This window comes from Gymnogyps californianus, chromosome 1, assembly GCF_018139145.2.
Source record: "Gymnogyps californianus isolate 813 chromosome 1, ASM1813914v2, whole genome shotgun sequence".
Lineage (NCBI taxonomy): Eukaryota > Metazoa > Chordata > Aves > Accipitriformes > Cathartidae > Gymnogyps > Gymnogyps californianus.
This window is the reverse complement of record NC_059471.1, coordinates 121,806,302-121,833,813: the sequence shown is the minus strand read 5'-3', so window position 1 is coordinate 121,833,813 and position 27,512 is coordinate 121,806,302. Positions and strand designations below refer to the sequence as shown.

The 27,512-nt window shown below is 37.9% G+C and overlaps 1 protein-coding gene across 2 annotated transcripts in view; it reads right to left on the bottom strand.

Moving 5' to 3' along the window:
* Window positions 1-3,498: 3,498 nt before the first annotated feature.
* Window positions 3,499-27,512, bottom strand: part of CIP2A (cellular inhibitor of PP2A) — a 28,396-nt gene continuing 4,382 nt past the window's right edge. For both annotated transcript variants that reach the window (XM_050913274.1, XM_050913282.1), the window contains 18 exons: window positions 26,951-27,045; window positions 26,218-26,314; window positions 25,096-25,218; window positions 24,795-24,940; window positions 24,045-24,120; window positions 22,700-22,927; window positions 22,065-22,224; window positions 21,059-21,200; window positions 20,182-20,281; window positions 19,164-19,282; window positions 13,992-14,184; window positions 11,715-11,789; window positions 11,521-11,631; window positions 10,568-10,764; window positions 8,745-8,858; window positions 6,797-6,879; window positions 6,144-6,283; window positions 3,499-5,030 (listed from right to left, as the gene is read on the bottom strand). In XM_050913274.1, coding sequence (XP_050769231.1) covers window positions 4,860-5,030; window positions 6,144-6,283; window positions 6,797-6,879; window positions 8,745-8,858; window positions 10,568-10,764; window positions 11,521-11,631; window positions 11,715-11,789; window positions 13,992-14,184; window positions 19,164-19,282; window positions 20,182-20,281; window positions 21,059-21,200; window positions 22,065-22,224; window positions 22,700-22,927; window positions 24,045-24,120; window positions 24,795-24,940; window positions 25,096-25,218; window positions 26,218-26,314; window positions 26,951-27,045 — 2,370 coding nt within the window. In that variant the 3' untranslated portion in view covers window positions 3,499-4,859. The remainder of the gene's footprint in view (window positions 5,031-6,143; window positions 6,284-6,796; window positions 6,880-8,744; window positions 8,859-10,567; window positions 10,765-11,520; window positions 11,632-11,714; window positions 11,790-13,991; window positions 14,185-19,163; window positions 19,283-20,181; window positions 20,282-21,058; window positions 21,201-22,064; window positions 22,225-22,699; window positions 22,928-24,044; window positions 24,121-24,794; window positions 24,941-25,095; window positions 25,219-26,217; window positions 26,315-26,950; window positions 27,046-27,512) is intronic.

The following is a 27,512-nucleotide window of genomic DNA, read 5'->3' as shown; positions in this document are numbered from 1 at the left end:
AGCAATGTATCATATAAGGGCTCCCGTAATTCCTGAGCTTCCGTTTTCAGACAAAAGCTGATGGCCATAAAACCCCCCCAACCAACCGAAAAAAAAAAACCCAACACAGAACAAACCCAACCTTCTAGACTCAAACTTGCATTTACAGTTCAGTTATAAAGCCATGCAGGCGTAAGAGGAGACATGGAGAGTTTCTAATCACATACACGACACTAATGCCAAGCATGAAACACACGCATGGATCCAGCTGGCTCTTCTTACTAATTGCCCTTTAACAAGAATCATTCACAATAAGACAAGATATTCCAGCTGACCACCAGCTCTTCAGCCAAGACCATCAGTTAATCCCAGGTCAAAGGGTAACATGTCAGACAGGACACAAGCCTGCTCCTTAGGAAGAGTTTAACATATTGCAACTGTGAGAACCTCAGGCATAGCAGATTCAAACAGAAGCTGGACATAAAAATGAGGATCATACTACCTTGTTATTTCTGTTCTGAAATGGACACCCTCTTTGATAAAGGTGCCTAATTTTTCCAGCAGTGACCAGAACAACCCAGACTGCCATTCAGGAGGTGGGGAAGCACCTTGCCCTGGTTGTCAGGCATGGTCCGGGACTACCAGGATATTTACATCAACAGCTATACAGTTTTCAGTGTGGCATAATTCAGCCTAACTAGTTATCCCTCATTTCTATGTACTCCTAGGAAAGCAGCCAGTTTAGACTGGATTGGGGTAGAGATATGAATGTGTCACTGGGGATATAAAGCTAGCAGACTGTTCCCAATTTCATCATGCTGCAGAAGGGAAATTGGTGAGAGAGTTGGAAAGGAAGCCTGTTTCAGACAGTGAACAAATCTGAAGATTTCAAAAGTAACCAGATGGGAATGCATGGAGCAGTTTATATATAAACCAACTTTGCAGGGTTGAAAGTATTTTTTGTGAAATAAGTACTTGCCTAAAAATACTTGATCTTTGGCTGTTAACAATAAACTCCAAGAAAAAGGAGCAGAGAACCTCTCCTTACATCTTCACAAGAACACTTAAACCAAACCTATAACGCTGGGTGACACAGTTTCAGTGGAGTTTGCCCCATTTTTGACCTGCACTTATTCCAGAAAAATGCACTGCTAGAGAATTCCTGGAGAACTAGACACGTACCTCTGAATCAAGAAAATTGTGAGCATAAACAAGACATAAATCCTGGCCAGCAGTTAACGCTTTTGGCACTGCTGAATCCGTAGTGTAAGTGGTTTTTAGACTTCTTTACTCAGATTTTTATATTTTGTTTACACCATCACTAAATAAATCCTGCTACTCACAATCAGTACTAAATCCTTCCTGAAAAATCTATCAAAGATCATATCAGCTGTTTATTATATTGCTTGTTTTAAACAGGCTTAATTACCTGCACTTACATTTAGGATCACTTCCTACAGCAAGGCCATGCTTTCAGTTTGTCAAGCTCAGAAGTCCTACCGTTTGTGCAGGATATCAACTGCATCCTGAAGTTAAGAAAATTCCAGCCAAAGTTTCACAAGCCTGGGAGGAAAGGGGTTTTTGCCTACATTAAGTTGCACATGCTAGCACAAATACCACAGCATAGATATTTTGACCACACTAAAAAAAAAAAAGCTGCTCTGCCTTGTTTATAACAGAGATAAGCATAGGGGGAGCACAGCAACAGCATGGGAATTGGTCCAGGAAGAGCTTCATGTTCCATCTTCTGTGTAGGCAAGGATGATCAATTGCACTTAATTCAAAAGTTGGAGTTCAATTTCACAGCCTGTTTTATCCCAGAGGTGGGAAAGACTCCACTACTAGATCCAAACAGCACACAAGAAAAACTTCCTAATTTCAATACAAGACAGAGACTTCACCAGGGAAAAGCAAGCGGTAGGCACTGTCACTCGAAATCAGTGGTCAAAGAGAGGTGGAGAGCTGGAGAAGCAGGGGAAAGTGAAAGCCTAAAATAAACCACTATCAGGGAAGTAGAAAAAGATCAAAGAACACAGAATCAAGACCAAAGAGAAGGGGAGTGGCAAGATGAAGAACAGATGATGAATTGAAGAGCATCAACTCCAAACTGTTTACTATCTCATTATCCCCAAAAAGTACACCAAAAATGAACCAGAGAGCACAGAAACACACACTACAGAAAAAGAAATACTGTTTTTACAGTAGGATTGAAATAATTTACAAAGCTATATAGAACCACATGCTGAATAGAAAACTTTCTCCAGATCGCGTAGAATAAAAGGCAGCTACTTTCAAGTAAGAAGTACTAGAGTGCCCAATATTGAGACATGAGGTTGCTCTGAACTAAGACAGCTCACGAGCCTCTGCACTTGTAAAACAGGCAATTGACAACCTGACATAAACACAGATAATTAAAAATCGACTCTATTGAAGAGCTATTTGTTGTGCTGCTGCCAGCTACTCTCTGCACTAAATGAGGGAGCCTGTGGGGAAAGAAAGAAAAAAGTCCAATAGCATATTGGATACAGCATATAACAAGAATATTAAAACTGCACAGGGAACCGTATTACAGACCTATTTTGAACACTGATAATATCAAGATGCCTAAAAGCAAAACCCCGGAACGCAGCTATTTCTCTGCATGAATTAAGTGTAAAAATCTACAGGTTTTTCTACAGTGAAGAGCGCTATATGTTTTGAACAAAATTTTAAACAGACATCAATTTATTTGCTAGTTCCATTAGCCACTATTCATTACCAAATGTAATTGGAAAAGCACTGCCAGGAAAGAACACAGAAACGCCGTTAAAGTAGCTTGATGTGTCCATGCATTTGTTTGCTATGCAACCCAACAGAGTTCAGCAACACTTGGCTTAGAACAGCATACTGAGGCAGCACATTTTTCCAGGGGAAAAAAAAAAACAAACCAAAACACCAATCAATATTTATACGCCATGCTTATCACTGTGGATTCTGTCATTTAAACTCCAAAGATTTGTTTGCCATTTTCTGGGGACGTGAACCTTATTGCTGCATAACCTTACTCTGCTGAGCAGCTTGACATTTTTGCCCTCCCATTCCACCATTTGAAAACAAAGTCAGACCAGCATTTATCAGTTTAATTAGTAACACACTTGACATTTCCTACTTGAATTTCTTTACATGAGCAGTTTCTGGCAGAAAAGGAGCAAAAACCCCATTTACTTACCCTTTCCTCATGACCAAGAGACTTAAACAGAAATGAATGTCTGCAAATTTACTTTGATGCTCAAATTTCTTAACCCATTAGACTGAAGTAAAAAAAATTATGGTTAGTGAAGCTTTCTTTCCCAATTGAGTCTGCAAAACTAACAAAACCCCTCAACCAGCAATTCTGATAACATTCTTCTTTTTTTTGACCTTCCTAAGCAATAACTGCATTTTATGCAAGAAGGCAACCAAACCGCATGCACTGTGCACAAAGTTGGTAGTCATCCCTATAATTTACCTCACTTAACAGAATACAAAAAACACAGAAAATAGAGCAATTATTATTTTTTTTATTCCCTGGTCTTCACAGAGACTAGAACAATGTCTATAAATGTTACCTCTGGTTAAGTTATAAAAACTGTATTTCAGTAACAGGTTAAAATAGATACAATTCATCAGATGTTGTATAATTGCAACAGAATGTACAAGGCTGTCCTTAGACGTGAGTTGAACAGAGTTAGTAAGACACACCTATTACACAACTGAAAAACAAATAATCTCAGGTATTAGAAAATCTAGGCATTACAAATTAGGTAGAAATAAAGGCAGTAATGCTACAGAAAAAGATATATATTAGATCACCCAAAACTCTGGTAGTTCTACCAAAATACAGATACTAATGAAATAGTTCTGCCAACTGCTAGAAGATGTGTTATTCATGTCACATGTAAACTACAGACAGGAAAGTGTTCTGCTACTCAAAAACATGCATCAAATTCTAGTACTAGTGTTTCATATGAAAGTACATTTTTTTAAAAACACAAAGTTACCTAAACAGTTATTCTATGAACATTATATGAAATCCTGTTGGTGTACAGCAGAAAATGACAATGCTGACAATAGCTAGCATGCACCAGATAGGATTGTCAAAAAAGTGCAGATATTTTTAAAGAATGGAAAGAAGTGTTGTAGGATTAGGAAAGTATTATCTAGCATTTAAGAAATATTTGTACATTCATGTATTTCATTTTAGCATGCTTTCCTAATTGATGCTACTTGCTGAAAAGTCATTCAAATGTGGTGTTCTACTTGCTCAAATTCGTATCTCCTCATAATTAGAAACGCCTCCACATATTTACTACATGAAGCACTTGCACCAATACGTTGATAAATACAGCTTTCAATGTAACACTTTCTAATTGATATAATCCATTTTATTTTTATACCTCAGACATCAGGAAGCAACACTGCACAAATAATAATGGTATTCAGAAGAGTCAAAATTAACAAGATTAAATTATAAAAGTGCTTAACCTATGAAGCACGCTGCTTGCCAAACAGCAATAGAAGAATACACAGACAAAAAGGTTGACAGTGACTCCTATTTTACTTTATGTTTCCCTATATATATATATATTTAGGAAGGTTAGTCACCAGCAAAAGTTGCATTCAGCTCCCAATACAGATGATAATAGTTCTACCAAGACCATCAGAAGACCTATTTGCTATACAGTAGCTCAGTTTTTTCAGATCAAAGCTTCCACAATTACTACTTTTTCTTCTCAATTGATAATTAGGCTACTTCAATTCTAGATTTTTTTTTTAAGTCAGATAGTATGCTAGCTTCAGGTTTAAAAATCTTTACATATATTCATACATATGTATAAAATACTAAAATCTTAACAAGAGCCCTATAAACTGAGGTTCACTGTTTCTGCACTTAACTTGCTACCACTTAGACTATGAATCATTGCAATCATATTGGAGTGTTTGTTCAATTCTTCCTTCTGTAGTTTTACAAGTGCTTCTTTTTCTTCCAAGCGTCCTTCCAACTGGGATTTCTGAACTTCCAGAGAAGATGCCTGCAGAAACAAACAAAATGTTATGTTTTCCTCCATTATCAACTGAAAAACATACACAATACAGTGAAAGCTGAGTGGCCTGGTGGTGAATTTAAGCAAGTAATTAAAAAGCAGTTTTAAAATTACAAGCTTGTTTCAGAAGCATCTATCTTTCTCAGCTATACATTTGGTGCACATGAATGATTACAGCTACTGCCACACTTCAAAATGTTAGATACCATGGGAAAGCAGCAACCCCCATGCTATCATTGTCCTATTTAAGCAGCAGCAGAAGTGTTCACAGTTAAGCCATCCACATTTCATTTCAAGCCCCACACCAGTAAATATTTACTGAGAACAAGGGAAATATTTGCTATATACTGGATAAGATTTCGTGGAGAGATTAGCCTTTGCTTCCAGGGAATGGAAATATAGCAAATGCATTTGACAGACTGCACACTTTGCATTTGCTGATCAGTTTGCATGTAAAATGAATCTCTGCCTTGTGAGTTTACAGGGAGCCTAACCTACAGGCAAGGACATATAGGCTGCACTGAAGTTTTGGGGATTTAGTTTTGTTTTTTTAAACATTACCCTGTTAACCTGCTATAGCCAAACTGGTCTCTGTTTTGAGAAAAGACACTATTTTTCTTAGAGAAAAAAATAGATATTTTATTAGACTTTCAAAGATCAAAAAGAAAATCAGATGCATTTTGGTGTGTACATATGTAGCATACGTACCTTAATTCAGGATGTGAGAAAGGGGGAGAAAGTAAGCCAATCCACAATTTACAGTAGTCAAAACTACTGAAGAGGAGTGTGCTACATTCTCTTATTCAATATTGTACTACAGGTTTGTTTTTTTTTCTTCCAAACATTATGTAGTCACACACCATGCCTCATACAGCCTCATTAGAACCTGACTCTGACTTCTTTTCTCTTAAATTCAAGCTCAGCTACTCAACACTCAAAAGGTATGCAATTAAAGTTGAGAGAATTTGTTCTTGTCCACTACATAGACTGCTCTAGTTTCTTTAGCTACTTTACCACTGAAATATTGATTTACCAACTCTATCACTTAAATAGATATCTAAAATTCCAGTCTCTAGAATGCAGGTGCAAATAATTCCTTACCTTGATACTCAGTTCCTTCCTTGCTTGCTCCGTTTTACTTAATTCCTTTCTAAGAACATCTATAGTTTGTTCCATATCTGTTTTTTCTTTCTGCTGAGCTTTCAGTTTTTCTTCCAGAACTTTTATTTTCTGTCGCAAGGCTTAAGAAAGCAAACACATTAAAAGATGGGTTGCCAAACTTAGAAAAGAGATACTGCATTGCCTGGGAAACAAGTTTTGGTTGGTTTTTTTTTGTTTGTTTTTTTTTTTTTTTTTTTAGACTCAACATGGCTGCTAATAATTTAATTACTGAGTAGTGCCACCTACTGCTAAGTTTTAGTGGTTGCTTCCAGTCATTTGCAGAAGAGTTACATTAAGCTCTTGTAATTTGCAGTTCCTACAGAAAATAGTTCTAATGGACATGCTGTAAAAAGATCCTGAAGGGACATATGATGCTGTGCAGAAATTCAGTGAAGTCCATATAGTCTGGGAAATCAAGTTTATGTATCCTTTCTAAAAATAAAAATCTGTATTTGTTTCATTCAACTGTTAAATTACATATACCTGGCTAACTTTAAGATTTACAAGTTACTAAGTAAGATATAGCTGCTTATCTAAAGCCTATAACAACATCTAGTTAATTCTCTAGGTTCAGTGACCTTTAGGTGACTTACTCGCTATTTTGCCATCTCTCTCCTGTAGCTGTTGCTGTAATTCTTTTCTGTGATCTTCAGTTTCTACCAACTGTGCAGCAGTCCTAAAATTGCAGAAAAATAAATTTTAATGATCGAAGTGGGATATGCCACCATTTCTCTGTCTTAAGAAGCTAGAATGATTTTTGTATCATTTCCAATTGCTGTCAGGAGCTTCAAATCATCAAACCTATGAATTTGCAGGGTGTGAGCACAGACAGATTTTATTTGCTTTTTCCTTCATTAAACAGTCATTTCCTTTCTCTGATCATGGAGACATGGTAGAAACTACTGAAAAGGTTCATACGTGGAGCTTAAACACCAGAAACTGTTGCTTTTGATTACAGCCACAAAGCATTCAAAATACCGTGACAGAACTGAAATTGTCATTCAACCCCAGTCAAAATTCACTGCCATTAGTGATTAAGGATGCTAGGGTTTTAGCTCTTAGTATGCTCTTGAATCGACAATACCATTAGTAAAACCTGTTTCAGGTATTATCCATGCAAGCGCATCTATGCGCAAAGATTTTCCAATACCCTTCTGAACATCTTCCAGATTGTCACACAACACACAGCAAAAATGACCATTTCATAAGATATCGCCATAGCCTGTCTGTAGGTCTGCTTCGGTCTTCACTAGTCAGGATAATATTTAGTTTCCACAATCATTTAATATATAGGTACTGTCATCTACCAGCATTATAGCTGTAACTTGAGCACTTTATACTCTGTGCAGCTAAGGTACTTTTTCCATTACTAGCTAGCCTAATTCCTAAGGCATATTTTATCTGCCACTTGCCTTGCCTAGATGGCATCTGCTGTCACTCTTGTTTACTTGCTTATCCACTTCCTATCTACCAGTTTCTAAGCTGCAGCCTCTAGCAAGAGACGGGGGGAGTGTATTTCCACGGTCTCCATTTTATTCGTGGCAGTTCAAGAATATCTATACAATAACTGCTCCCCCAACCTGCCTTTAAAAAGGGGCAGCTTTCATCAGAACATCTCCCCAATTACACTGAGCTGTATATTGCAGCAGTGAAAGTAAGTGTCCAAATTTATTCAGTAGCAAACTAATGTAGCAGTATGAATTTTTTTCCATTTGAATCAGAACTCAAGGCAGTGATTTGGACTGCTCTGATTACTGACAAGGCAAGAGCCTAGAAGGATGAAGTGAACTTTGCAAGTAAAACCAAGAATAGCATTTTATTTCTAAACTGAATACAAGACCTGCCTATGAGCATATTTTAAAGATATCTCCTGCAAAACTAAGTATTAAATAAAATTTCTTAAAGAGGAACCCTATTCCCTTAGTTACATTGGTGAAAGGTACATCAGACCTCTATTTTAAGCCATCAAAAAGGCAAAAATTATAATCAGTCCTCAAAAAATACATAAGTAATGCTAGTTTTATGGTTAAGGAATGATGTTTTATACCATAGACAGAATACCAACCATCACTATTTCTAATATAATTTTTAAATTTATTAGTTTAGTAGGGTTGGGTTTTTTTCTGCTCTGATAGCCTTACAGAGAAACCTTGCAGGCTAAAAGGGAATACGTGAAAATCTTTGGGTTAGAACAGCATTTAAGAATTCAACAGCAACCAAGACGACACCTCCCCACCCCCCAAATTCACCCAAGAATTGGGTTGTCTTCATTGCTCTTTTTAATTCCTGCTGTCACTGAAGTCTGTGGTTATTCTTCCCTGCCCCCAACTAATATAGGAGCAAACAAAATAAACTACCATACTCACTACTACGGATTTTCATCTAACATACACATATAAAGCAACCCTGAAGCATCTTCTGCTTCCTCTAACTCCCCTTCTCAGACATTACTTAAAGCACAATTGAAAAATTGAGACTAAAGTGCTATTTAGTTTTACTGTTTATCTTTAATTTGCTTTAAAAAGACTGAATTGAACTTACCTGTCATTCTGCTGCTTGAGTGATTCATTTAGTTTCTTCATTGCTTCCATTTGTTTATTTAGTGAATTGCACGTAATCTGTAGATCTTTATATTGTCTTTCAGTTGTTTCATACCTACAAATGAATTAGGGGGTTATAGTTGAAGAGTATAAGTGCTTTTGAAGAGCTTTTACTTTAATAGTTTGTCAAATAAAAATACTTGACATCATCTGTGCAATCATCCCACTCAAGCTAAAGGCAAGGTGGTTTTGGGGGGTGGGGTGGGGTAGGTGTTCAGCTGAGGATTTTTTGGTGGTAGTTTGTTGTTTGTTTGTGTGTTGGTTTTTTTGTTTGTTTGTTTTTGTTTTGTTTTTTTTTTTTAATGAACATACTTGGAGGAAGAAAAAAAAACTAAGCCAAGCTTCAGTGGTTCCCTTACATATCCTTAATTATTAACGATCAGGAAGCAACCTTCCTCTAGTAGAAAACTCTTCGGAACTGACAAAACATACAGATGCCTTTAGAAATTTGACATACACAAGCTGTTATAAATTAGCTATTTGCAGTCATCTTTTAAGGGACTTTAAGTCAGCCTATGACCTCCAGTTGTCTCATGATACTAAAAACTGAACATACTGAAGACAATGCAATGTGCATTTAATGCAAGTTTGAGGCAGATGTCATGCTTTAAGCAAATGTTTTCCTGCTTTCCTACCAGAAGGAAAATTCTCTCCCCTGATGTCAGTTATCTGATTGTTTTTAAGGAACAGTATATTTAAAGTGTGCAGATTGTTTAGAAAGCAAGTTTTTGCTTTATAAACACATTGTAAGGATCAGAAAGCCATTTTATTCCTACCTTGGAGAATTTACAACTGTTAGATACTAGATTGAGGCTCTTTTATTTCACATAAATTAGTCTAATACATGTTCACAGAGTGTATAGCTGCATACAACTCAAGCAGAAAAGGAGGCACTTCCACAGTGACCACACCAGATACTTATTCAAGAAACCCCATAATGGACAAAAGTTTTATACATTTTTCCTCCCTCAATGACTCCCTTATTGGCAGCAATATGCCTTCAAAATTGTCTAATATAATGCCTGCTCCCATTATGAAGCAAGAAACTTGCTCTCAATTTTATCAGCTTCTTTGCCTTGCTGACACCTAGTGACGAGACCAGCTCATGTGAGTTAAAAAGCCAAAGCTCTTTTAAGGCTTTATTCTTCCAAAGCACATTCTATTTTCATAAATAGTTTCTATCTTTATGTACTTTGTGTCTTGCATGTCCTTTTTTAGCTTAAGATCCTAAAGAAATAATGCTTATACATAATTCGAGACACACAAGATGCCTCCTTCCTCCCTACCTCACTTTTACCTAATTTCAGTCAAATTTGCTACAGAAGTGATCAAAGATGCAAGCTCCTACCTTATGTAGACATACTGTTATCGGCTGCTTCTCCAGACTATTTATAGCATGTCACCAAGACAGCATATAAAATCAAAGAAAGAAGCCAAGAGTATGGTATAATAATAATAGAAACTAAGCATTGTTAATTTTGTTTCTTAGAGAACAATGCTCCCTTTTATACAAAGTTCATGCTATTTCCTGAACTGGACCTTCAACATCTACAACTTTAGTTCTCACTCCATTTAACATATTAACTTCTTGAATGACTTAAGTTAACCTCATTGACAAGCATATAGAAGAAAAAAACCAATGAATTTTTCACTTAAAAACATGAAGTAGCATGAAATGTTGCCCTTCTAATGTGCTTAGCCCAGTAAAGGGCTTCATCACTCTTTGAATACAAAGCATTTGCTTAGAGATCTTACGTGCCTTACCTCTGAAGAAGATCAACAGAGGATTTTTTCAGTATTTCATGTTCTTCAGCAACTGTTTGTAATTTCCTGTTGTGTTGAAAGAGCTGTTCAATATCAGCCTGTGCTCGTTCAGATTCTACCTGCTGAGCTTTCAGCAAATCATTAAGTTCTTCATTTTTTCGTTCTGCATCCTTCAACATTGCAGCAAGAGTTCTTGCCTTTGAGTGGAAAGACATCCCCCACAAAAAAAAACCCCACAATTACAAGCAATTCTGTTTCACAAGTCACTTTGTAATAGGCATATTTGTGGCCATAGATCTAACACTAAAATGCCATCAGCTATGTTAAGAAAAGGATTTGTCTCACCTAATATTAACTACAAATTAATTTGTTCACTAAAGTCCTTTAGCTCCCTTTATAGACAGTGTGAGGGGAGAGGGAAGAAGAAAAAGATGATACATTTTAGCTACAGATTCAGTAATCTGCAGCCCAATCTTTATTATAACCTTTAAAGAATAGAAATGATTCTGAGTTTTCAATGCACACCTCAAATACATACCCCACAGAAGCAAGCTTTATTTGAAAGTTCATCTTTGACAAGTGATTAAAAGGCACAAACAGGAAACAGTTCTTCATATACCAGCAAATTCTATACAGAATTCTAGTAAGTGGCTTTATTCATTTTCAATATTATTACCATTAAATTAACACTAATGGTTAACAAACGATAATCAATACAGTAGATTTGTTTTGTTGACTTCCTATAAGGGAAAGGACATAAAAGAAAACTGTTCCAAAGAACAATCCAGAGGAAAACAGGATGTTTATGATGAAAATTAAGACTGCCCTAACTTGCAAGCATAGCTTACAGCTAAGCAGTATAGTTTCCACACATGCAATCACAGTTAAAGCTACCCAGACAATTATTACTCAGCCCCACCCCAGAGTCCCAGAAGGAAGCTTCTGCTACTTACCTCGGACTCAGCCTGGGCTCTCTGACATCGGTACTGAGCCATCAGCCTATCAGCCTGAGCCAGAGCTAGTGCTTTTGCTTCCAAAAGGTCTTGCAGCCTAGTTTCTTTAGACTGTACATAGGAAGAACATTTTTCATTAACATTTTCTGAGTGTACAGACAGCAATGTACCCGTACACATTAGGTTATACTCACTGCTAATGCAGACAGCTTCTGCTCATAGACATCCATTATGTCAGATATCCTCATATCGGTGAGCGGCTCCTTCATCTGTGGAAATGTTTTCCAATTACTGCTACTGTAAATTTGTGTTTACTTTGATAGGTAACGTGTGCCTGAAGAGCTCAGTAGTTTTGTGAACTCCACCTATCCACTAGCTTTTTGAGTTTTTATTTTTACATCTGAGACTGTCTGCTCAAATGCATCCACCTGACTCTTGTGGAAAGTTTGTGAATAATTGAACTATTTAGGCTGAATAGGATTCATCTGCAGAAGACTATCAGTCCAGCACTATGAAAACGTAACATCACCACTCTAAAATGGTTCCTCTTGGTCTAATCTTTGCTGGAGTATTAGCAGTCCCCTCATGGGACACCTGAAGTAATTTGCCCTAATATTAATAGCACGAAATGCATGTGGCTAAAAATCCTTGCTCACACTCTGTGGCCTTCTCAACATACAGATTATCAGAAAAGGCCCAGGAAAGTTGTTCTGAAAGGATACTATCCAGAACAGAACTTACTATGTTAACCCAGTGACTTACTAAAGGAAATTTACCATATATGGCACAATAAGTCTTAAGTGTTTATTAAAATAATAAGTGTGCCTGAGTCAAGTGAGAATGCTACTTAGTGATTTCAGGATACTTTTTCTTAGGCAGTGCTACTCTAATAGTAGTTTTGAGCAGTTGTTCGTATATGCTGATGCATGACCAAGTGCAAGCTATCCCAGCTGTTCATACAATGAACACCTACTGAAAAGCTACCATCTCTGCACCATTTTGAACCACTATGCAAGAAGTTTTTTACACATTAACAGTAGCCCCCGCATAGCTCCAGTTCTCAGCTCCTTTTCCTGTCCCTAAAGTAGGGAACAAGTAGTTTCTTTTCCCGCTCGCAAACTTATCATCTGTATGTCCTTTTAGGTATTGCTACTATAAGAAAAGTTTCTGTAAGTTCCCTTCACTCTCTCTGTACAGTAATACTATTAAAAGTGTTTTCTGAGTTATGTTTTTACACATATTTGAGCTTTACACAGCACACAGAATGCACATAGAGATGAAGCACTGGATATTTTAAGTGAATGTGCATATTGATTCTTAAAGGAAAGTTCTACTAATTAGAAGGTCTAAAAAAAGATTCACTCAATTTTTCCCCTCAAAAATCGAAGCAGCTTTACAATCTGTCACATTACTGGAAGCTGCTGCACTAGTACTGTTAGGCACCTGTGGCTGCTTTGACTTAAATTAATATATAACAACAATGCACCTACAGACTGTCACATGCAGTCCTGAAAAGGATGATCAATGGGAGCATCCAGTGGCAGAGTACGAAGTAAGCCAATGAAGACTCACTTGACCTTTTTCACTATTATTTTAGCAGCTGAGTGGAACTGCTAGCTTGCTGAGTTTCATTCTTACCATTTACAACAAAGAGAGGAGGGTTGGAAAGCTAAGGCTGGAGGCAATGCCACTAATACAGATATCAAGCTGTTAGCAGGCACTTTCTGTTCTTTTTCCCAATTTGCATATTGTTCTTTTAAGCCAAAAAATAGAAGCAACAATCCATCACTCAGTCTAAAGCAGCTACAAAGCAACTAACTTGCTTTGAACAGAAAAGACAAGAGGAAATATATTCAGTATCTGACAGTATGGCCTGCAAAGCAGCACACTGTATGTGGTGCCTGTTTGAGTGTCTCATTCACAATGCATGTTGCTGCAGAGGGAAGCAAAAACTTTCTTCTGAAGTAATAATAGTGCCTTTCCAACAATGCCACAAGAATTGAACTGCAAATACTAAAGAGTCAGCTACAGGCAAGAAAAGGAAAATGTTCGTATGTGTGTTTAGGCATACAAGAGATGCACCATATTCTTCTAAAGCAGCATACCATCTCTATTTTATCACAGGCTATTCCTTAGGAAGCAGGGGTAGGCAGCTCCTTGTACGTGTCCCAGCGAGTCTAGGCAATTGCGACTATATCCGATGCCTGCCTCCACATCTGACAGCTAGAAGTGTGTGGGCAACCCCACTGAGAAAGGGATCTCAATAAGGAGCCCAGCTTCTGATGTAGCACAAAGAATCACCATTGAATTCTGCTCAGGAGCTCAGTAAAAGGAGCATATTCTAAATAGGTAGGAATCTAAACTGAACTCAACTGATACATGCGCTATAGCCTGACACTTGGATTTTAATTTCTGTCCCCCCCAGTAAAAAAGTGTCAAATATTTAACAAGGGTATATAAATTCTACTAACCTCTAGTCCAGAATGAAGTTTTTGTATTAGTTCCTGAATATTTGAAGTTCTGGATTCATCACCTGAAGGACAGGATGAAGAACAACTCACTGAAGTAACGTTGGTCACGGATGACTGCATTTGGATTCTTTTTGATGCATGCTCTGTTTCTTGTTGTCTGTAAGCATTATTTGCTGCAATGCTTTCACCAAGCCTGTATAAACATAAAGGCTATTAATGAAACAACCTGCTACAAGTATCGTTGGCAAGGATTGAAGATAAGAACAATTTCATAACATAATTAACTTCTCTTTTGTTGAAAACAGATTACAGAACAGTCACATTTGCATTATCACACAACATTAAGATGTAGTATCAGACACGTGCCCAAACTGTCCAGAGATACAGAAAGTATAAAAAAATTAAAGCCTGTCATAGCTAACCTTTAGAAACAAATGCAGTATGTCACCAGAAAGGGCAAGGTGTTCAGCTCTTCTTGAGCAGAACAGATCATCTGTCTCTTAATAGCCTGAGAAACAGGTTATTTCACATGTCATTATTCAACTTAACTAGGCCACTGTTTGTAAGTAGGAAGACTGAGAAGGTATTTAGTAAGAATTTTTATTAGGCATAAAAATAAGAAGATTGAATAGTGAAAAGGCAGAGTGCTACCAATAAACCTTAGATTTTCCTTGTCTGCGATGCTATTTTACAATACTATATTGAGTACAGCACATTTCATTTTGTAAGTTTTAACTGAAATTTAAGTATGCAGATAAAAGTCAAATTGGTTAAAATTTGTACATGGAAGAGAACACAAAAGCTTAGACAGAAGTAATTACAGTACCTATATTCCAGTGTCTGTATGTAACTTGAGGTTGGTACTTTCAAGGCAGCTACTAATGACATGTTCCAAATCGGAGAGAATGATAAGTCAAAAGAGTTGATTTTTGAGGCACCAGTCGAAAATCTTTTCCTCTCACTAAATTCCCTAATTACTACGTTATCCCAACCACTTCACTGAAGTGCTGTCTCAATTGCTTCCTAAGTGAACAAAGCCTATTTTTAACTTGCATTTACAGACATGTTATTTGGCTATTCCGTTGTACAACTCCATGTGTATTGGACCGTACAGATCCTTCATTCTTCCAGCCAGACTATTTGTTACTGGCCACTATAAAAATGTTCCCTATATCCACAAAATCATGTGATCATAGAATAGTTGAGGTTGAAAGGGACCTCTACAGATCATCTAGTTCAACTGTCCTGCTCTAAGCAGGTTGCCCAGGACTATGTTCAGTGGTTTTGACTATCTCAAAGGATGAAGACTTCACAACTTCTCCGGGCAACCTTTTCCAGTGTTTGACTTCCCTTACAGTAAAAGGTTTTTTCTTATATTTAAAGAAATTATAAAGGTTTTTTTCTTGTATTTCAGTTTGTGCCTACCTCTTGTCCTGTCATCAATGGATACCACTGACATTGGTGGTTGACATCTGGCTCCATCTTCTTTGTTCCTTTCCATCAGACATTTATACACATTGATAAGAACCTCCCCAAGTCTTCTCAAAATTAAACAATCCCAGCTTTCTCAGTCTCACCTTGTACGACACATGCTCATCCCTCAAACATCTTAATGGCCGTTCACTAGACTCACTCTAGTATGTTTGCATCTTTTTTGTACCGGGGAGCCCAGACCTGGACACACCACTCCAGATGTAGTCTCACCAGGGCTGAGCAGAGGGAAATGATCACCTCCTTCGACCTGCCAGCAATACTCTTCCTAATGCAGTCCAGGGTGCTATTGATCATCTTTGCCATTCTTGAAGACAGAAGTTATATTTGCTTTCTTCTAGTCCTCAGGAACCTCTCCCAACCACCATGGCTTTTCAAAGAATCTGGGGTGGCCTTGCGATGACATCAGCCAACTCCCTAAGCACTCATGGGTACATCCTGTCAGGTCTCATGGACTTCTGTATGTCCCGTTTGTTTAAATGTTCCATAACCTGATCCTCTACCACCCAGGGTAAGTCTTCCTCTAGACTTTCCCATTGCTCTCAGGGACCCAAGATTCCCAAAGGCAAATCATACCAGTGAAGACCAAGGTGAACACGGCATTGAGTATGTCAACCTTTTCCATGTCCTTTGTCACCAGGTCCCCTGCCCCATTCAGCAGAAAGGCACACATTTTTCATAGTCTGTCTTTTGCTGCTGATGTACTGGTAGAAGTCTTTCTTGTTGCCCTTCACACTTGTCACCAGGTTCAACTCCAGGTGAGCTCTGGCTTTTCTAACCCCACCCCTGCATACTTGGACACTTTCTCTGTATTCCTCCCAGGTCATCTGTCTCTGCTTCCACCTCTTGCATGCTTCCTTTTTATATTTGAATTTTGTCAGGAGCTCCTTGCAGGTCTCCTGTCGTGTTTGTTTGATTTTCTTCTCATTGGGATGGGATGGACCATTAAGGCCTTGAAGAAAATGATCCTTTGGGGAGGAGGAGTGAAGGGGATGGGGCAGGAGGGGGGGGGGAGAAAAAAGTAATCAACCAACCAGCTCTCCTTGACCCCTCTTCTCCCCAGGGCTATATTCCATGGGATTCTTCCAAGCAGCTCATGAAAGAGGCCAAGATCTGCTCTCTTCAAGGCCAGGGTTGTGATCCTATATTTTCCCTGTTCCCTCCTCTCAGGAACTTGAGCATCACCATCTCATGGTCACTGCAAACAAGGATGTCACTGACCTTCACATCCCCAAACAGTTCTTCCTTGTTTGTAAGTAATCAGGTCCAGCAGGATGTCTCCTGTCATCAGCTCTTCAATCCTTTGTGTTAGGAAGTGGTTATCAATGTGCTCCAGAAACCTCCTGGATTGCTTGTGCCCTACTGTGTTACCTCTTCGGCAGATATCAAGGTGGTTAAAGTCTCCTACAAGGACCATAGCCTGTGAATGTGAGGCTTCTTCCAGTTGTCTAAAGGCTTCATCTACCACTTCTTTCTGATCTGGCAGTCTGCAGCAGACACCCACTACAACATTGCCCATTTTGGTCTGCCTCCTAATCCTAACTCAAACTCTCAGCTGGTTTATCTGTCCCAAGGCAGAGTTCCATGGATTCCCTCTGCTCTCTCATAAAAAGGGCAACTCTCCTTCCTCACCTTTCTGGCCCATCCTTCCTAAAGATCCTGTATCCATTGATTGCAGCACTCCAGTTATGTGAGCCATCCCACCACAGCTCTCTGATTCCATAGCCCTGTAACTGCATGAAGACTTCCAGTTTCTCCTGTTTCTTCCCGATGCTGTGTGCATTATTTTGCAGGCAATTCAGAGAGGCACCCCACCTCGCTGATTTCCCAGGAAGAGTATGAGGGCTTTTCCCCCCTGTCCTATAGGCAATCTCTTATTTATGTGCATATTGGGGTGACCCAGCTTTAGCCCTATTGTGTTGATTGTAAGGTTCCTCCTGTTCACATAAACCCAAATCCTTTGTTTTCCAACCCAGTCTACCACTTCCTCACTTGACTGTTGGTCATCTTTTCCCCTCCCTTGTCACTTTCAGTTTAAAGGTGTCCTCATAAGGTTGGCCAGTCCTTGATCCTTAGTCTCATGGTCATGGAAACCAAACCAAAACTGTTTCCAACACCAGTTGCACAACCAATTATTGACCTACAGAATCTGTCCACTCTTCCTCAAGCCCCTCCCCTCTCCCTGGCAGAATCGAGGGGAACATCACCTGTGCCCCCATGTCTTCCAGCCATCACCAACACAGGAGTCTCCATTTCCCAACCCAAGAGGCATAGACTCTGTCTGCCCCTCCTTTCGTACATCTGGGGTCTCAGGCACTTGAAACTGTAAGGTCTTGAAGAAGGACCTGGTCAATCTCTTTGTCATCATCTCTGATACTCACAGGCTGCTGACCTCCTGCAGCTCCTTTACTTGGCACCACAGATCCTCAGCAACTGCACACCTCCTGCAGGCTAGAAGACCACCTCCTACTGGTCCAGTCTTAGGCAAGAGGTCCCAAGCACTCCCTGCAGCGTGAGACCTCCGGGGCTGCATACCTCTTCTGAAACTCTATTTGGGTTGGTGCTTCAGCTTTCAAAATCTAGTTCGTACCACTCTCCGCACCCCCCTGTATTTCTCTCCTGAAGTCTTCAGCTAACTAGATATATTGATACTTTGATATATAGTACTACTTGGTAATCAGAAAAGCAGCACTGATGTTTTCAGGATGAACACAGTTTTAGACTCTTATTACCGTGTTCTTATCACTGGCCTATTTTTGGGTTATGATAGAAAAAGAGTATGATTCCCTAGGGTGTGGGGAGTTTGTTTGGTTTTTAAAGTTCCTGTACATGCCACTATCTTCACAAGCTTTCTCAAAAACAACCAAAAAACCACAATGAGGCAAATTACCATGATTTGGTTAGGTCATCTTTCTTTACTTTTTCCCCCCATATAAGTCATAACTCAGTCACTGTTCCAAGATAAGCTAGTTATGTTACAAATCTTTCACTTGAGAAAAGGTCAAATGCCAAAAAGGCATCTGATCTGGAAGTCCTTTCAAACAATTCCCATTTTTGTTTTTAAAAAGCTCTGCTAACAAAAAGGGAAGAAGTTTCAGATTGGTTTTCTAGGTTGCAAAGACTGTGATACAATTTAAGATTGATTTTTCCTATTGTATTACATCTACAGAAATAAGGACTCCATCAAATAGAGTTTCTCAATATTTTTTCCCCTGTTTAGACCACCTTAAGTACTATCTGAACTGCCATCTGCCTGTGTCTTATCCTATTCTGTTCTTTCTTGGAAGTTACTGCAAAAGGCTAAGCAAAGCTTTAGGAACTGAAGAGTGACATGCCTGACAAAGTTCAGTAGAGAGAGAAATCTGACAGTCAGATTATTAGATGCACTCCAAGTAGAAAGTTCCCAGTACAGACTTCAGACAAATGAACCCTGAGGGACAGAAGCCAGTCACTACTATGCTCTCTAGGACCTGATGTTAATTGAATACCATCAGCATTTGAACTACTTCCTCTGGCCTCCAAGATCACTACTGTCTCGTAACTGCAGATAAAGAAGAAACAAGACAATTTTTCTAAAGTCTCTGTCTCTGATGAATTGAAAGTAATATGCCAAGAAACATGAATATCACTAAGCCCATAAAAATGTCAAATCCTACCAGACTACCACAAAAATAAACTTACACTGTGGCAGGAAAATCTGGTAAGGGTGCAGCCTCAAACAGTATTCTAAGTCCTACTTGGACTTGCTCTCTATGGTCTGATGTTAAAGCAAATGTCAAAGGTGTAATCAAGCGTTGATCCTAAAAAAGAAACTACTTTGGTCAAAACAAAATATAACAGTCAACACCCCCCCACCCCCCACCCCCCCCCGCAAACCACCCAGACATCACAATATCAAGGCCCATGAGCACAGAAGTGTTTCATTCAAAACTTAAGCTACCTTCTTAAAGTTTGTCCTTCTAAGTTTGAGCCTGAAGTCAATGGAAGAGAAGTGATTTTAAAAACAGTTTACACTTCGGAGTATTTAGAAACGTGTTTTCCCATTAAAGCCAATGCAACAGGTAAACAGGCTACTTAATTCCTTCAAGTTTTCAAGTGCTTGATTTCCATCATAACGGGTCACAAGCTTAAGTTTTATAAGGATTTCCTGAGGACTGCGAAACTCTCATTGCTACCCATTAAGTTATGCAATTCCCATTCTTGAAAGAAAATCCTGCAAAACAGCATGAAGTGTTTGACCGTCTGGATTACTTTTCCATCTACAAAGTAAATTGTTAAGGTACCATCTGACCAATAGTTACCAGAAACTGTTTTGACTATGCAAAGTCACAAATTAGATGTATATATTTAATAGTAACCAACCCCACAAATAATTATATGGTTGTGATAACTTTTTTCTAGTTTGCTACCTTTAAACTGCAGTCCTAATGCAGTCTTAAAAGGATAATTCTTACCAGGCAGCTGAAGTATGATTTTACATGCATTACCGAAATAAATGATCGGAGTAAAAGCAAACTGCTCTTATTTTAGAAGAATTAACAATGAAACAACCTTTAAGAATTGTGCCCAGGGGACTATATTTTCCTAGGAGTTTTACCACTTCAGAGATAAGCATGCAAAACATTCAGAACTAAAACTACTGTAGTGCACTGACACCTTCCTTCACAGATACATTTCATAAGACATTTTAAAATCATACCTGTAAAATTTTGTAGAAGCTGACCTCCATACCAGGTACATCCTGCTTCAGTCTGCTCATAAGATCAAGTGTTTTCAAAATAATATCAGCAGCAAGTTTGCTTTTAAACATACAAATAGAAAAGCAAAGTGAGTAAGGAAAAACAGCTAGAGCGAGATTTGTCAAATCAGCACTGATAAATAAATTCAGTCAATTTTAAAAAATTAATAAATACCTTCACAAAGAAATTAAATATGTCTAGCAAGGCAACAATGCCAACACCAAGAGAGATCACTGAGTTCCTTGGACACGCTGCTGAGCTTCTCCAGCATGCCAAGGACGGCAACAGCGAAGACCAAAGAAAACCACTTTGAAGCTGAAAGTGAGGAGGGTTTAATCATAGGTCCAATTATATTTCACTGTTTTTTGGCCATATAACTCTTAGTTATATCAACATTCAGGTTGATGACACTGAGCTGAAGGAATGTATATTCCATTTTCAGTGCAATAATTCCCTCCCATACTGATGTGTGCTATTTTTGAACTCTGGTTGCATAAAACCAAAATGAAAAATTAGGTGCCATGAGCAGTTCTGGTAAGCTTCAACTTGGATAAGCTTGAACTACTGCATGGGGTTTAAGGTCACTGTTCCACTTAAGTGAATCTCCAGCTTATGCCAAAAACAATATCTGAATGTTTAAGCTAGGTTTTACTTATTGAACTGACCAGCAACATTACTTTGTATTGCTACAAAAATACTAAGTTTGATTTAAAAACAGTATTGATTTACATGCATTTGAACGGTACTTTCAACTACAATACACTTTCCATTGGAACAATATCACAACTCTCATACAAGTCTTGCTCAATTAGATTTTAAATAAATTCGTGTGCTCACCACGTTTTAGAGTCCACTACTTTTGTGCCAAAACCAGTATCAACCCCACTACAGGTCAATTGGTGTTCTATTAGAGACGTGCATTGGCTGGTAGTCAGGACCTTTGAGGCATGCATTTTCAGTACGTCATCTCTACAGAGCAGTAGACTGAGTTAAGAATAAACTTCATATACCTATGCTTAGGTATTGGCACCAAAAGGCAACGTTTTCTAATAGTAAAGGACATAAAAGTTAGCGTATTGAAGCACAAGAGCCTCCAAAAATGCTTTTAAAACCCAACTACATAAACCACTTAAGTCATGCTTAACTCACAAGCCAAGTAAGCTTCACTTTTCAATTGAAACACACAGTTACTTGGAAACAGACAGCTAAGGGAAACCACAATAAAATGAGTGACATAAAGAAAGATGATGAACAAAAGGCAGTGAATAATCAGTCCCTAATACAAGAACTAGTTATCTAGGAGTGAACTAGCAAAGAGACTTCTTCACAGAACTCCGCTTAAGATGCGGGACTACTTCCTGCAGTCATGTCCTCCTTACTACGTGACATTGTGGACACTAAGGACTCCAAGAGGAGTGTAAAACTGTATCATTCCACATTACTTTTCCTTGTTTCACTGACCTAAATTTGTATCATATTTGGCTGGGAGCTGCACTTGACTTAGCAAGGCAAAAATACTATACTGATCAAGAAGATGGCCACCTAAACTCCCCTTGCAATTTCAACAGAAAACACTCATCTTCATTTTTGATCTGCAAAGTGCTTCTATGCTGTTGAATAGCCACCACATTTTATCCTGCACCACTGTATTACAAAATAATTTCACGGCAATTAGAAAGCTACTTAAGGTCTTTCAAGATGACAGTCCTAAGTAAAATTAGGACAGTTATTGTCATTAAAAGCTATTAAAGTGACCCAAGATGGACATTTCTTCTAATATCTTAGAGCAGATCATAGTGGAGGAATAACAAATGAACTGCCAATAGGCACATAAAGAGGATATTTGTCAGGACGTTAATAGCCTTGACCATTCTTTCACACTTTTTCTTCACTAATAGCTCATCCACAATCTGTTCTGGCATCTGAAGATGATCAAGAAGAACAGGCAGCAAAAGATCCAGAAAGTGTTCGGCTAAGGCGCTGTTCCCACTATTAATAACATCCTGTAACAAAGACATTTTATGTCAACATTTAAAACTACTGAACAAGGAAGCCAAGCCTACTCTACCCCCCCCTCCACCAGCCTGTCCTCTAGCTTTCCCAGCCTCTTGCTATTTCAGGTTTAACACTGCTGATCAGTATCATACTGGAAGAGGAAGTTTAACCGAGAGCACAGAAACAGCAGAAACTTCCTCACTTCTACAAGTCCTAGACAGCAATGCTTTGATGGCTTTGTATCTACCTCATGAACTGCCATATCTTCCACTTAACTTTCAACACAGACATATTTCTAAAATACAGCATGTCTTTAAAAGAAAAGTTGTTTTACAAAGTATGGAATTCTAGAACAGGAAGAATTTTATTTCAGGTATATTTTTTACATGCTATTTTTCAAGTAAAATGCTAATAGTTGTTTAAAAATAAATTAAAAATATAGCTGCTAAGAAGCTCTTTAAACTCAATTATTAGTTTTGGTACCTCAAAAATCTCTTTGAATAGTTGCAATGCTAGAACTGAACAGTCTTCAGAGCCTTCCAATGGTTGGTTTGACAAGTGCACCAATGCAACAGATGGTTCAAAAGTCTTTGAGCGAGTCACAGATCTGGTATTTCCAGAGACTGGCAAGCCAGATGGTTCCAGTATTGCCTGCCGCAGGGTATGACGCAGTTCTGTCACAGAACAGAAGGCAAGCAGCAGCTCTAAGATCTGTGTAAAGTGAATGAGAGTTCAAATGCTTTTAAATCAAGTACTTATACAGAAATTGCAACTCCCATAGCACAAGTCTAAAGAGATATGCAAGTTCTATGCAACTCCTTTTAGCACTTTTTTTTAAAAAGTTTTCTGAAGAATAGTTTTCTTTCCTTAAAGCCGAGTCAGCAGCAAAAACACAGTTCATTAGACTGGTGAAGGCACAGTATTCAGTGTATTGGTTTCCCTTCTTTTTTAAAAAGCATGACTGCTGGCTAGCAATCTAATAAGCAGTAGAAATGTGTACACAATCAGAATGAAGAAAGCTATGGGAGGGAAAATATTCTGAGACATGAACGGGTGCACATGTGCATACTCAAGAGACGAAGAGGAAAGTACCCTGGAAAACTTCTTGTCAATATGTCTTTCGAAATAAAACCAACGAACAACAACCACAAAAAAAAAAAAGTCACATACACAGAAACAATAGCATTTATTATTTACTATGATGTGAAACACGTTCATAAAAAAGCTTAAGATTTGTTTCACAGATGTATTTAGCCCAAATATTTTCACAACATTTCATATTTTAGCCTTTAGCAACAGATAGCCAATGTTTCATTTACGTAAGGTGGTAGTGAGACAGCGTTGAATGCAACAGTTAACTGCTTAACCAAATGTGGCACCAATTTACTTAACTAATAAGAGAGAACTTATTCCTAAGTCTTTGAAATTAACATCATGGTTCCCTGATCATCAGTTCAAAGTCTGAGTAGTATTAATTCAAGTTTTAGCCAGTGAAGTGGGGTACACACTGCATTTTTGGTAGATCCCAAAATTTCTTATTAGCCAAAGCACAAAAGGTGTTTATGTTAGCTTTTTGCCTTTATGTCTGTTGCCTGAAAGTAGACACACATAATCTGTACAAAAAAACAACCATTACAAATTCAACCTGAGAGCCTTTTGACCAACTAGAAAATATAAACTTGCTGAATACCATAGGTCACTTAAGAGTCCTGAAGTCAATTTATTTCATTGTCAACCCTTGTACACAAGGAATCTACTTATGACTACAGAAGTGGAACTAGATTAGGAGTTGTACCCTCTTAGCCTCAAACTGAAAAAGTATAAATACCTTAGATGATGAATCAGGATCCCTTCCATGAAGAAGATCTAATACTTGACCAAGGCATGAGGTAAAGTGCTCGTATCTACAGCATACACAGAGAAGAAAAAAAAAATTGGAATTTCACCACACTCAGACATTTATACCGAGTGATGAATGCAAGTGCCCTGTTCTCCTTCTTACGCCCAAACGCTTCAAGTACAGTGATAGCTTTGATAATGTAATTTCTATTTAAAATAGACTAAGCTTTAAAAATATTCTAATGAAAGCAAATTCCTTAAAATAAGCCAAGATTTTCCAGCTATTTTTACTGCTAGATTTAGATTGAAATTCAGCAACTAAGTTCTGCTAGCTGAATTTGCAGAACCACTAGTCAAGCTCTCCACAGAACTACTCTGTAATGCCCTCCAGTAAAATTATTACAACTTCAACCATACTATTCCACTTCAAGATAATACAGACTACTCATCAAGTTGTCTGACTACCGATCCTGTCCAGACAAAGAATTACTGAACACACTATTAAATATTCCTTAAGTGACAATGAAAAAACAGATTTTAATTCACACTTCTGTGTGAAACTAGTAACACAAGAATCCTTTAGTTTCAGGTACAGCAGTTATAGTCAACTAGTAACATTCAAAAAGCATCTAGGGAATTTTTTTCCAATGTTTGGTTCAGAATACAAATAGCATACAGCAAAGAAACTGAACAAAAGCTTAGGAAAAATATCCTGTACTTTTACGAAGTGAAGCCATACCTGGTAAGATAATCTGCAACTTTCGGGTTCTTCAGAAGATCCATGAGTAGATCAACAGAGTATTTTCTTGTTAGAGTACCATCTCCGTTTACAACAATATTGAATATTAACTGAAACGTCTGATGGATATTTCGAGCGTGAAAGAGCTGAAAGGAAAAAGAAAGTTATGTATGGGCACATACTTACTTTGCTGGGTCTCTTGCTTATTAAAACTAGCTGGAATTAGTATTTTATTTCGCCACAGTGACTATTAGTTTTATCTACACCTTAAGAATAGAACAGACTTCAAAGTATCACTTACTTTTTCTCCTACTTCTTCATTTAAAGTAAGGCTTGATAATACTGAAAGTGCAAACACAACCATAGTCAAACTACTATGGGCCAGGAAGCTTATTAAGGTACGATAGAAACTCTTCACATTATTCTAAAGCAAAAAGGAGAAACACAGGCATTATAAATTTTATTCTGTACTATAAAACCACCAAACTTACAGATTGTACGTATTTATAAAGAAGCCATACAATTCATGAATATTAATACAAAAAATGTATTAGAATGATAACAGTTCTCTAGGAAATCTATTTTAGTGTTCTACTGCACGATACTGGTGTTGATGTCAATGACTAAATTATCTGTTGAACTTGTATAAGGAAAAAAGAAAAAAAAATGAAAAACCAACACCAAGGAAAAAATTCCATCATTATTTTAAAGAAAGATGAGAAAGTAATTTTGCTAAAGTCTCTAACAGAAAATAACCACTGAAAATTGACCCTCATCCCTTCTCTGCTCAGTGATCAGATCTGACAATAGTTCCTTGTTTCCACCCCCCCGCCTCTCTTCCAAGGTAAACAGTACAACATTCACTGCCATGTAGATTAATTTGTATTTCTGAATTAAAAAATAAGTTATGTTTGCACTGATTTATGAAGAGGCAGGAACTGAGTAGCTCAGATATGGATGTGTATTTGAGGATTCAAGGGCCCTGACCTGACATCGAGATCAGTGGTATTTTATTGATTTATCTTTTAAAAGGCAAATCTCTTTCTTGGCCAAAGTTAATGCAGCTTACCAAAAATCCAACTACAGTCTTTATACGTTAACAACACTTAGTTTTTCTAAGGAAGAATGCTTAAATTTTAAATTCACCTTTCTTTTGCAGAGAACAGTTGCAGAAACCGAATGCATGACACAAGCTAGTGCAACAGCAGAGCAATATAGAGAACGAAAGAATACCCAACTTCCTGTTGTGCTGGTTATTTTCTCCACCATGGGAGAAACAACCGCCAACTCTGCAGAACAAGCAGGTCAGGGTTATTATTGCCGCAAAAAAGCGCATAAGAAATACTAAGGTAATTCCCCAGAGTCAAGTAACTCCCTTTTGCCCTCAAACCAGAGAATCATGCCACAAAACCAAAACTCTTACCAAAGATTTTATCTGAGTTTGAATAGATAAGTTGTGACGACAGAGATTTGCCAGGAGTCCTAAACACGGTATCGTTAACTCATCTTCAGTGGATTGACTTAAAAGAAAAGCACAGAAGTTTAAACAAAGATGTTTTTATTAAAGCATACAGAAATTAATTACAAGAAATTATAGGGCAGGGGACAGGGTGGTTGGGGGACTTTTTATTTTGTTTTGGGTGTTTTGTTTTCTTTTGTTTTTTAATTAGACACCATTCCACCAAGCATAGCAAAATTCAGATTGCAATCCCCACAATCTGGGCAGTTTTTAATGGAGTACCTCTGAAAAAAAACAGTATCAGAGATCAGTGCTATCAAAGGTAATTTATTGCAGGTGCTTTTAATAGTCATTAGACCTCTTACAAGGACACTTGCACAAAATTTGTATTAATCTAACAAGTCTGCTCCTAATGACAGGCACAAATTTTCTCGTGGCTTTTCTCTTTGTTAGCTTCCTGCTCCCAGGGGTGTGGGCTAAGAGGCCAGTTAATATTCAATCACCCAAAGTCCTACAATCACTGCATTTGACAATCTGTAACAACATGGTTTTCAAAGAAAAATCTGTTAACTTCAGAGCAAAAATGCCACAGCTCACCCTGGAGACCAGGTTAGTGCAATATGCTAATGGCCTTCAGAAAGTTTAGAAACTTAGCTAGATATTTCCCATAAGAAAAGACAACCAAGTACACACTTACACATGATGCATCAGAAATGAAATTAATTCATCGATGTTGGCACCAGCACAAAAGACTGGAACATTGTAGGTTAGCCTCTGCAGCAGCTGAATACTCTGAGGAAATAAAAAGCTATTCACATATGTCTTTCCTATAGCATCTCACTGAAGAATGTTACAAGTTACCAAGCTGAAACTCAAAGGACAAACAACAAGACAAACTGAATTAATTTTCAGACTCTGTAATGTTAACATAACAATTACACAAGCTGCTGCAAGCACATTGAATAATGTCCTACCACACTAATTTACTTTTTAAAAGTCCAAATAGATTAATAAGATTTTATTTTGACAGAGGAGTTACCTTTTTAGCCCATCCAATTCTCCCCTTTGCCTCGTCCACAAGTTCTCCATTCTGTCAGTGAGAAAGGGGCTTTGTCCTATTGAAAGATCTAGAAGTCTCAAAATCCAAAAAGCACTTTGCAACCTCTTGCACAAAGTATGTTTATAGGAAAACAGGTTTGCTGTAAAGACTGCCAACAGATCTAATGGTAGTAAAGTCCTTCATACAGCATTCTTTTGGC